The sequence below is a fragment of the Micropterus salmoides genome, unplaced genomic scaffold, assembly GCF_014851395.1.
Source record: "Micropterus salmoides isolate LMB-PRFRI ecotype aquatic unplaced genomic scaffold, ASM1485139v1 Ms_hic_scaffold_1, whole genome shotgun sequence".
Taxonomy (NCBI): domain Eukaryota; kingdom Metazoa; phylum Chordata; class Actinopteri; order Centrarchiformes; family Centrarchidae; genus Micropterus; species Micropterus salmoides.
Window position 1 is genome coordinate 52,890,838 of NW_024040040.1, and position 12,674 is coordinate 52,903,511.

The 12,674-nt window shown below is 39.9% G+C and overlaps 1 protein-coding gene across 1 annotated transcript; it reads left to right on the forward strand.

Annotated features, from left to right (window-relative positions):
- Positions 1–5,090: 5,090 nt before the first annotated feature.
- On the forward strand, positions 5,091–8,961 carry LOC119899859 (amiloride-sensitive amine oxidase [copper-containing]-like). Its single transcript, XM_038714660.1, has 4 exons — positions 5,091–6,633; positions 7,387–7,675; positions 8,273–8,405; positions 8,581–8,961. Exons 1-4 carry the CDS (start codon positions 5,097–5,099, stop codon positions 8,848–8,850), a joined length of 2,229 nt encoding a protein of 742 aa, XP_038570588.1. The 5' UTR covers positions 5,091–5,096; the 3' UTR covers positions 8,851–8,961.
- Positions 8,962–12,674: the final 3,713 nt, after the last annotated feature.

Genomic DNA, 12,674 nt, shown 5'->3' on the forward strand with positions numbered 1-12,674 from the left:
AAGACAGAATAGCGGTACGAAAATCTTACAGCTGTGATTCCTCAACCGTTGTTGCTGCAGTGGGTTGTGTGACTGTGTGACTGTGTGACTGTGTGACCAGAGGGGTCTGTGAGCGGACGGCCATCTGGCTTTCTCGAGCTACCCCTGCTGGTTGGCATGAGCGCAAAGATGATGCAGTGAATAGTGACGATTCTCTCTGACCACTAAGCAGTCTGCCGTGTTTTCATGTCACATTTTAGTATCGCCTCAGTTCACTTGGTGATCCCAAAAAAAAGTACCAGGTAGCAGGTACAACTTTTCCCAATGGAAAACCAAAAAAGGCAAGTAGAGTCGCGGCGAGTCGGGCTGGTACCACACAGTGGAAAACGAGCAAATTTGTGGTGGACACATGCCATAAATGTACTTTTCATTATTCAGTTTGTACTTATCATTATTCAGTTTTTTAAACTAGTGTGCAAAAATGTCATGAAATCTTAGCTAGTGCTGCAATAATTATTACTTATTTCATTTACTACTAATCTGTCACTCTATGCAAACAGAAAATTGCATAAGTGCCCTTTTAACTAAACATGTAAGATGAAAGCAACACAGTAAAGATTTCATGCCTACATATGTGAAATTCCATGGTCATTGGTTGGGGGCATAACTTCTATGGAGGGCAGGAAAACCCTGTGCCATGGTTCAATTACGGGAGGGATTGGGAGGGTCTGACCCCCCTAATTAAGGCTTGGATCCCTCCAAAAGAGGCAAAAACAACAGTTCAAGGGGGTCTTTCTTAGCTGTAATTGTAAATATTATAATATAATTTCCATATTCATGCCTTATATTCAAGAATCTTGAAATACGATTTCTGGATTGGGAGATGGGATCAAAATAGAGTTAACGGTTTGGGAGTCAACAGAGGTGCTACAGTAAAACGACGGTTTTAACTTTTGTCACCTAATTGTGGACTATCACCTTTGGGCTATGTAAGTAAAGTGTTTGCATTTTGTCATTGTTTCTTAACACTGGGGGGTTTACTGGTAGAATAAGTTCTGTTTGACTGGATAAGACAAACAATTATTTTCCAGTTGTCACAGTTACAGATAGTGTAAAATACTGACTGAATTTCAAAATCAGAGAGTCTACTCAGAACCTTATTGGAATATACAATAACATGTTATGATCCTCACAGTTGAAACAGTTCAATTACCAGTTACACTGTGCTCTATTGGATTGAGATCAGGCCGCTGGAGTACAGTGAACTCATTGGCTGAGGTTTAGCAGCAGGAAGCAAACAGGATGCCTGATATACTGTATCCACCTTGTTTGTGATAAACTTCTGGCCCTCAGCATGTTTTACTTGCCCCCAGGATGGGAATGTTTTAACAGGAAAGATAACAGGCTTTTGCAGAGCAAATAGCCTGATTCTGGATCCCTGTAACGGTCCAGGATTCCTCGCCTGCTCCTGCAAACATAACTTTACATACAACATGACACACTGTGCTGAATATCAACAGCACATGTAACTGCTTTGTCCTTATTGTGCCCAAATCCTAACATAGCAACTTCACTTGACAGATCTCAGCCAAAATATTTAAAGAAGTGCCAAATAAATCAAACTATTTTGATCATATTCTATGCTTTGAAACTTTTCTGTGTTAAACACTGATTAATACACACGTATATGTTAGCCAGCAAACTAATTATAGCTGTCAGGAGAGAGGTGGATTTCACAGTGGCAAAAGTCAGTCTGTGTAAAGGGTAAATAATGAGTGTCTTTAGAGTGGGGGAAACAGCTTTTACAAGTGTGTGCTGCTTGGTAAAAGTTATTTTGTTTGGTTGCCATCATTCCACATTTCTTGTTCATTGTCTGACACACATTTCCCCAAATTCAAACTCGAGATCTCAAGTAGAATTTAAGTTCAGAGCATTTGAGCAGTGGTATATCCAGGAAATTTTTACTTGGGTGGCCAAGATGGGACACAGAGATAGTCTGGTGTGGGATACCAAGTGAACCTTTAAGAATGGCACGTGACAACATGTGTAAATATCGCATAGCTTTGCTTCAACGGCTACACATTTGTATAACAAGTGTTATGACCCTGGGGTCATATTTTGTTGTTTGTTTATCTCTCCTGGCACTGTCAGCTGTTCTCCTCCATTAGAGTGTGTGTGTGAGTGTATGCAGGTACTGGAGAACAGGTGGACACACTGGATTGGTCTGGTTGAGCTGATGGAGCCTCCTGATTGGGCACCTGGATGACAGCAGCCATCTTAAGCCCTACAGACAGGAACTCTCCCCTCTCTCTGCCATTCCCAACCTGCCTGAGGACTGTGTGTTACTGTGTGTTATGTCTGTGTTTATTGTACATAGTGAACGGTTGTGACTATATTCAACTTAGATTGTAAGTAGTTTATCGTAGTCCTTCTGATTGTCTTATGACAACCTGGTTTTGTTGGCTTTGCCATTTTTGTTGCTATGAAGCAATTTCCTTTGTCGTAGTTATATTGTGTCAGCTACTAGCAGTGAGTAGGAGTGAGAAGCCCTTTCTTTTGTTTGCACCGTTTTCTCCTGTTTTTGGACTTAGAAGCCTAGTTTTAGAGCTTTGTCTTTTCTTTACCTTTTGGTTTTGGGTTTAGGAAAGATTTAGGTTTTCTTAGTGTTTGGTTGTTGTTTTGGGCACTGCTCATCTCCGATGTATAATAAAAACTGCTAAATTGTATTTGTTGTGTGTTGGCCTTGTTTGGGAATGGGAAGAGTGGGAGGCCACACATTTATGTTACATCCAGGACACCCCTAGACCTTGGGACGTAACACGTGAATTCTAAAACCCATGTGAGCTTTCAGTTGTTTGTTTTCAATATCAGACTGTTGTTTTAAACCTTTTACAGATTCTGTGAACCTCTTTTTTTAAAACATCCATTTTTAAATCATGTTTAATAAAAGTCAGTTACACTTTTTTAAGAGCCATATTCATTGTAGAGAATTAATCTGCACATAACCTCAGGTGTACTGTATAATAATAAAAAAGATACATGTCAAAAGTAATAATTCATTTGACAATTTATTTAAATAAAAGATCACAATATAAAGGAAATACAATTACATGTTCAAAGGGGAATGACAGCAGAGACTTGCAAATCTATTCATCTATCTATACATCTCAACGTATTTCTTCTACGGGCCAAACAGGAACACAGAGTTCAAAACTCTTTGAAAACCGAATGACATCCTTCAGTCATCAGGCCATCATCTACATCACCTGTATTGTTACTGATCGAAACGCCATCTTTGAGTTAAACCCTTATATTATACGTTGATTAATTCTCTACAATGAGAATGGCTCTTGAAAATGTGTAACTGACTTTTCCTAAAACTGATTTAAAAATGGATGTATAAATTACCAGAGGTTCCTAGAAACTGTAATAGGTTGAAATAGGAATACTGTCAAATGTCAAAACAACAGTCTGATATTGAATACAAACAATTCAGTGAATGCTGACATGAGTTTTATTTGTAGATGTTGAAGCAAAGCAATGTGATATTTATACGTTGATCAAGTGCCGTTTATAAAGGTTCTCACACTAGCTCTGTGTCCCGTCTTGGCCCCCCCAGTAAAAATGTTTTGGATACGCCACTGTTCTCTAGAGCAGCGGTTCTCAAACTTTTTCAAATCAAGGACAAATTAGACCAGGGACTCCCATTTCATAAAATTCTGGCCCAGGATGGGGATCCTCAATCCACTCAGAGAGCTATTGCTCTAAAGGGACTGTAAATAAGTAGCTGTGACACCTCGACCAAACTTCTTTTCCACTATGCACTAATGCACCACATATGACCAACAATCAGCTTAAAAGGCAAGAATCCACATACAAACCGATTTGTTACAGTGTACATTCAATAAGTGTTGAATAATACACAGCAGTTAGCATGTTAGTGTTTTACAGGCCAGTTTCATATGTTCTGCTTCAAGCTGCTAAACCAGTTGACCCAGGCATAAATGTTTGTAACTGTGTGAGAAAAAGACAAAGAAGAAGCATTCATTTTCAAAAGGCACTTTTTCTAGATCAACACTGTTATTGATGAAAAAAACCTTATATAGTAGATAATAACTTACATCCACTGTTGATTTGCATGAAAAAATAAGACTAAGTGATATGAACAACATTTTCACTTTTTCCTTCAATATTCAGATATTTAATTCAAGTAAAATAAATAAAGTAAAAGTAGTCTAGATCACATATATTTACTTTCATAACTGGAGCTTAAAACAGTATTTATTCAAACAGTTTTTAATTAATTAAAATAGATTTTTTAATTAATAATCCCAAGTGATTAGTCTGTAAATCTTTAAGATTAGTTTTCACTTGGGCCTCATACAGAGATACCTTGGTGCAAATGAAAACGCAATAATCTTTATACAGTAAATGGATTGCAGGTTGTAAAACATCAGAATCAATGCCATTCTTCAATGTGATGAAGAAGACGGAAAAAGCTCTGAACTGTGCTGTTTATTTACACACATTTTACCTTAGAATGCAGTAATCCACAGTATTCTGAGTGTCTATTCTAGAAACCTAGGGGCTAACAGCATCTTAACAACCTGCAACCTATTACTAAATTTCACCAAAGTTCAGTCTAAAGAACCTGCGATTCTCCGATTTTGAGAGCTTCATTTTCACAGGTTTCCATCCATCAGTTTCTATTCTTAATGTAAAAGCTAAAGCTGTCTTCATTCTGTGGGATTATCTAAAAAGTGCACCGGTTACTTTATCATATTTAAAATTCACTGTTGACCAATCAACCTCCGTCACCTTAGAGTAGGAGGTTAGGAGGTCAAATATAAGCAGCAGTGCACTGATCCCGTTTATTCAGTACTGAAGCAGGAGGACACTTACAGGTGCAGTAGCTTTCTTAATTCCTGACAGAGCAGCAAGAGTGCGTTATAGCTGAAACTGATACATACTGTTTGTGTTCCTGTGCAGAAGAAGAGGAGAGACTGATAGATTTAAAAGATTTTCATTCTTTTCTAAAATGAAACATCACTGAATGAATTCACTCAACATATCCTGTCAATTCATGCTTATTATTCTTTCCTCCTTATATTCAAGTCATGAGGCTTCTCTGTCTGCTGCTGCTGGTCTGCTTGGCTGGTTGTTGTGCTTCCAGATCAAGAGACTGGGCTCGTGACGGTGCCTCCATGTTTGCCGACCTCACTGTGCCTGAATTGAAAGCTGTCCGGGCCTACCTGCATGGTATTCCAGAGCTGGAGCTCACCGACGCTCATAGCAAGACTCTGAAGAAGAACAGCATCTTACTGATAGAACTCCATCTGCCAAGGAAGCATGAAGCCCTGAGAGCTCTAGACCATGGACAGGCCAAACCTCCACGTCAAGCCCGTGTGATCATCCAGTTTGGGAATCAGACCAGGCCCAACATCACTGAGTTTATTGTGAGTCCTCTGCCATCCCCAAAGTCCCACGAAGTAAAGACGTTCAAGGGAGATTTGCCTATCCAGTTTGAGTCGAGGCCTATTACTGATGTAGAGCAGAACCATATTAATGACTTCCTCGAGAAGATCATAAATACGGCTCACAAACTTCTGTTTGAGACCACAGGGGAGTTTTCCTTTGCTAACTGCACTGACCGCTGCCTAATGTCCTCAGACACAGCCCCCCGTGGGCTGGGTCCAGGTGAGAGGAGAAGCTGGATGATGCTGCAAAAGTCTGTGGAGGGTCACTTCCTGCACCCAGTTGGGTTTGAGGTACTGATCAACCACCAGGACCTGGATCCAGAAAGGTGGACTGTTGAGAAGGTCTGGTATAACAACATGTACTTTGACAGTGTTGAGGAACTGGTAGAAAAATATGAATCAGGAGGTGTGGAGAAGGTCAAACTAGCCGATCATGATTTCAGTGATCTCTACTCTACTTACATCCCCCGGGGTCAGACCAACACTCCCACTAACATCCATGGGCCAAAACTTGTGGAGCCCCAGGGGCCTCGTTACAACGTTGATCGCAATTTTGTAGAATATGCTGGATGGTCCTTCGCCTACCGAGTTCGCTCATCAGCTGGACTTGAAGTCTTTGATGTCCGTTTTAATGGAGAAAGGATTGCCTATGAGATCAGTCTCCAAGAAGCTGTTGCCTTCTATGCTGGTGATACTCCCACTGCAATGCAAACAAAGTTCATCGATTCTGGCTGGGCAATGGGCAGCTCAAACTATGAGCTGGCGCCTGGAATCGACTGTCCAGAATTTGCCACCTTTGTTGACCTTTACCACTACTTTGACACAGACAAACCCGTGCAATACAAAAATGCACTCTGTATTTTTGAGATGACAACTGCTATGCCTCTGAGAAGACATTTCAACTCCAACCCTGGGGGGGGATATGACTATTATGGAGGTCTGGAAAACACAGTGCTGGTAATGCGAACAACCTCGACGGTTTACAACTATGATTACATCTGGGACTTCCTCTTCTACCAGAATGGAGTGGTGGAAGTAAAGGCCAGCGCCACTGGATACATTCACGCCACTTTCTTTACACCTAACGGACTTCACTTTGGTACCAAGGTGCATAATTATGTGCTGGGTAACCTGCACACACACCTCATCCATTACAAAGTGGACCTGGATATTGTTGGTGAGTATTATGGTACAGTCATGTAGTTTTCAAGGTCCATTTTAAATCACATTGACCATCTGTACTCAATACTGGCAAAATTCAAGATCAGTGGAGAATCCACCACAGTAGGCTATCCTATCAAAAACGGCCATATTGGATTATTCTGCAACTCGTTATGTTTAGCATGTCCTTCATGGAGCAAGGTGGAAAGTAAGGGTATAATGGGTCAGACTTTCAGGTGTTGGAGATCAAAGTTCATCCTGTCATAGGCCTACAATTAACATTTGCTTTTCTATCAGCTGTAACCACAATCTTTTCCCAAACCCTAACCCAATGTTTTAGTAGCCTAACCCTAACCATACCTGAACAAGAATTTATTTGCCACAACCACAATTTCCCATGCCATAGTTGCCATGCACAGATATTGGAGAAAGTGAAAATTTAATAAATGTTGTCACAGCATATAAAAATACAATCAATATAATGTTTTGCAAACCTGGTTTTCAGATCATATGCAATTAGGTTAAGAGGCCAAGTTAAATTACCCACATTTGTTAATGTGAGTGTGAATACTTGTATTGTACTGTGTGTCAACTCTGTGTCAGAGCCTGTCCAAAGTGTGCCACGCCTCTCGCCCCAATGTTAGCATGGATTACATTGAGCCCACCTAGCTATAAGATAAATAATAGACTTCTGATGCTAAGGTAAATGTCTAGAGTCTCAACAGACCTCTAACTTTAACAAAAACTCTTTCTTTTCACTGTGACACAGGTCGAGAGAACAGCTTTGAGACAGTGGATCTGAAATTTGTCAACTTCACAAATCCCTGGAGCCCGAAGAATTTCATCGTCCAGTCTAAACTCCACAGGACTGAGCACAAGACCGAGCGATCTGCTGCTTTCAGTTTTGGTGAAAAGTTCCCTCGCTATGTGCATTTTAACAACCCCAATGAGAAAAATAAATGGGGGCAGCAGAGGGGCTATCGTATTCAGTACAACTCACATGCCGACAGTGTCCTTCCAAGAGGCTGGAGAGAGGAAAATGGCATCAGTTGGTCAAGGTAATCAAATGTGCCCCTTATGTGTCTAGAAATTTGGTAGTTAGAACTTGGGGAAAATATTTAAACCCAAGATGCCATTTCACATGTCTTGTCCATCATCTTATACATATTTTCCTCCAAAATTCAATTGCTGTTGGTTTCTTCTGAAACATTAGGACCTCCAGTAGAATTTATCCAAAGGTTGCACACATAACGTAATCGTTTGTAATGATTGACCCAAAGGAGGATCAGTGAGTTTGAAGAGGTTAATCTCTGGTTTGGGAGATGGGTTAAATCTTGGTTCAAGAGTTACAGTTTGGGAGTCAACAAAGCGTCAACACCCTTTGGGCTATGTAAGTAAAGTGTTTACACTTTAAGTAAACTTAGGAAAACTTCTGATGTTTCTAAACACCCAGGGGGGTTAACTGGTAGAATATGTTCTGTTTGACTGGATGAGATAAACATGTCGGTTAAGACAAGGCCAACTTTTGAAATGACAAACTGACAGAGTTTGAGGAGTGAGAGGTGCCTTTTCTCTGTATTAATTATTTTCCAGTTAGACGTCACAGTTACAGATAGTATGAAACACTGAGTGACTGGTGAACTTTTTCTCCGCAGGTATCCTCTGGCTGTGACCCGTCATAAAGACAGTGAAGCCACCAGCAGCAGCATTTATGCCCAGAATAACCCCTGGGAACCCGTTGTGTCCTTTGAGGACTACATCAGCAACAATGAAAACATAGTCAACCAGGTAAAGTGAACATTTAAACAGAGAGTGGGGTTGGCAGTGGCGCAATGGATAAGTCTATGCCTTTGGACCCTTATGACCCAGGTTCAATCCTCCACTGTGACCCATCCACCATTGTGTCCCTGAGCAAGACACTTAACCCCTCTAACTAATGTACTGTTTGCTCTCCTGTGTGCAGGACCTGGTGGCCTGGGTGACAGTCGGCTTCCTGCATGTGCCTCACTCAGAAGACATCCCCAACACGACAACACCCGGTAACGCAGTGGGCTTCTTGCTCCGACCCTTCAACTTCTTCAAAGAAGACCCTTCAGTGGCGTCCAGAAGCACCGTCATCGTCCGGCCGGGAAAGGACAACAAGCTCAAGATCCAGAGATGGACACCAGAAGTCATAGGTCACTGTGTGACAGACAAGCCATTCTTTTACAATGGCACCTATGCAGAAGTCTAGTTTTGTTTTTTGTTTCCCCATAAGGATTTTAGCACAAATGCAATGTTTGCTTCATTCCAGAGTGAAGATCTCAGATTAATGACAATGACTGTTGTATGTACATTTAGCCAAATTTATTCTCAGTAATGTCCAAGAGAATTCTTTGCAATATGTGAATTTGAAAAACAAATCTATGTAAAAAAAAACAAAGATAAATAAATAAAAGGAACATGGTAAATGAAAATGTTGATATTCTGTGAACATTTTTTCTTAAATGATGCTTTATATAGCTGTTCACATGTAATTTAAAATCCTATATTTTTAAATAGAAAATTATTTAGCTGCTGACTCAACACATTGCACACTAAATCAGTTACATGTCTGACTTATTCCTCATCTCTCTCAAATCTTGCTGCATCCCATGAGAAAAACATGTATTTATAACCAAAATCATACACATAGTTAATCTTAATGTTAAAATTAATGTACCGCAACAAATAAAACCACACATGTACTGTAACTTGGAAGTGGGGAAGGCGAGGTGGTGTGGGGCATGGCGAGCCTTGAGAGCTCCTGGAATCCCATGTTGGGTCTCCATGGCTGGGGTTCAGCAGCAGGAAGCATACAGGATGCCTGAACCACTGTATCCACCTTGTTTGTGGTAAACTTCTGGCCCTCAGCATGTTTTACTTGCCCCCAGGGTTGTAATGTTTTAACTGGAAAGATAACACTCCTTTGCAGAGCAAATAGCCTAATTCATTGCTGGGACAAATCCTGTTCACCTTATATATGCTTCCTTTAGGTAATTTTATCAGGAAACACTCCATAAACATTCACTGTTATGCAGATGATACTCAATTATATCTATTGATCAAGCCAGCACTAATTAGTTAGCTAAACTCCAAATGTGCCTTCAGGGTGTTAAAACCTGGATGACCTGTAATTTTCTAATGTTAAACTCAGATAAACCCAAAGTTATTGTACTGGGGCCCAAGCACCTCCGTGACACATAATCCAAAGATATATTTTCCCTTGAATCTCGGAGTTATCTTTGATCAGGACATGTCATTTGACTAATGGCATTGAACAAATTTCAAGGACCGCCTTTTTTCACCTACGTAATATTGCGAAAATCAGGAACATCCTGTCTAAAAATGATGCAGAAAAACTAGTCCATGCATTTGTTACTTCTAGGCTGGATTACTGCAATTCCTTATTATCAGGCTGCTTGAAAAAGTCCATTAAGACTCTTCAGCTGATCCAGAATGCTGCAGCACGTGTTCTGACAGGAACCAGGAAAAGAGATCATATTTCTCCTGTCTTAGCTTCTTTGCATCGGCTTCCAGTAAAATCCAGAATAGAATTTAAAATCATTCTTCCTACCTACAAAGCTCTTAATGGTCAGGCACCATCTTATCTTAAAGAGCTCATAGTACCTTACTACCCCACCAGAGCACTGCGCTCCCAGAATGCAGGGTTACTTGTGGTTCCTAGAGTCTCCAAAAGTAGACTAGGAGCCAGAGCGTTCAGCTATCAAGCTCCTCTCCTGTGGAACCAGGTTCCAGTTTGGGTTCAGGAGGCAGACACCATCTCCACATTTAAGAGTAGGCTTAAGACTTTCCTCTTTGATAAAGCTTATAGTTAGGGCTGGCTCAGGTGAGTCCTGAACCATCCCTTAGTTATGCTGCTATAGGCCTAGACTGCCGGGGGATTTCCCATGATGCACTGAGCTCCTCTCTCCTCTACTTTCTCTCCCTCTGTATGCAACCTCATCCCATTAACTCGTGTTACTAACTTTGCTTCTTCCCTTTCCTCGTTATTAACATTACTGAAATTATCTGTACCATTATTCATTTTCAGTCTGTACTACTACTTTCTGTATATTTGTGTAAATATTGTGTTGGCTGCCCCCCGTACCCCACAGCCAGATGGCCCCACACCCTGATCCATGTAACTGCTTGAGGTTTCTGCTGCTTAGAAGGAAGTTTTTCCTTGCCTGCATTGCTTAATGCTTGCTCTTGGTGAGAATTGTTGGGTCTCTGTAAATAATCTAACAGAGTAAGATCTAGACCTGCTCTATATGAAAAGTGAAATGAAATAACTCTTGTTGTGAATTAGCGCTATATAAATAAAATTGAATCGAATTGATTCCATATCCTTCCTTGTAAACAGTCCAGGATTCCTCCAGTGTACGCCTGCTCCTGCAAACATAACTTTACATACAACATTACACAATGTTCTAATATCAACAGCACATATAACTGCTTTGTCCTTATTGTACCCAATTCCTGACATAGCAACTTCACTTTACAGATGTCAGCCTAATATTTAAGGTAGTGCAAAATCAATCAAACTATATTGATAATATTCTATGCTTTGAAACTTTTCTGTGTTAAATACTGATTAAAACACACATGTATATGTATATGCAATTCATTGCAGTGGTAAAGTCAGTTTGTGTAAAGGGTAAATAATAGATAATAGAGATAATAGAGTGTCTTTGGAGAGGGGAAAATTAACCTAACTGACAACTTTTTCAAGTTTGTGCTGCTGTTTTACATAACTCATGGAAAAGGGGGGATGATGTGGAAGTTATGCATGCATGAGTGAATGGTTTTACCAGGCAGCACAAGATACATGATGTCACTTTACACAATCAGCAAAAATTATTAATAGAAAGAGCAATCTGGAAAAGCAGACAAATAATATGGTATATTTGTAAATCACTACAACATATCATTCTATAAGTTTAGCCTTGGATGATGAGAAAGTCTTACTGGGCCTGTTTAAATAGCCTGGGTACTTAGATGGTGATTTGTTGCCACCTACTGGTTTCTTGAATAATTGTTTGGTCTATTCAGATTTTCAGTTGATGCTGAAAACAGCTGATTTGTGGTGGACACATACTATAAATGTACTTTGCTAGAGAGAGTAGATACTTCTCTGTATATTCTCTTTTCAAAGACAAAAAAATAATTGTAACTCAATTATTTGCTCAACCCTTCAGCCTGTTTCTCGTTTCTATTTAACTCTTTTAACCCTGAGTGTAAATTTGCTGTCCCCTCAAAATAACACCACACAGCCATGTCTAAACCGCTGGCAACAAAAGTGAGTACACCTCTAATTGAAAATGTCCAAATTGGGCCCAATTAGCCATTGTTTTAAAAGTGTATCACCTATATTTACTTTTCATGAGTCAAGCTTAAAACAGTGGTTATTCACATTTTTAAATGAATAAAAACTGAATTTAAATTATTCCTCTGGAATGCAACAATCCACAGTATTCTGCTGTTGTGAAGGCTCCGAGACTCTCTTCTAGAAACCAAGGGGCTTGTGCCCAACAGAACCTTCATAACCTAAATTTCCATTGCTGAACTTAAGGCCATACTGAACACCAAAGTTCAGTATGAAGAACCTGAGATTCTCCCATTGTCAGAGCTCTACTTTTACAAGTTTTCATGCATCAGTACCAAACTCTCAGAGAATCTGCGGTCTGCCGTTGACTTTCATTAAATTAAAATTGGGCTGATTTATTCACATCTTGCACATCACTGTCATTTTTATTCTGTCTCATTCTCTTTTTAAATCATATTCACATGTGAGTTTTTACATTATATTTTTATATTGCCTTGTGTTTCTTTTCTTAATGCTTTTTAAGTCTTATGTAAAACACTTTCAGTTTACTTGTTGGTGAAAGGTGTTAAACAAATAAACCTGCCTTGCTTATGCAGGATTATCTAAAAAGAGAACCTGTTTTTTTATCATGTTTACAGTCAACTGTTGACCAATCAGCTTCTGTCACTTCAAAGTAGGAGGTCAAATATAAGTAGCAGTGCACTGATCCC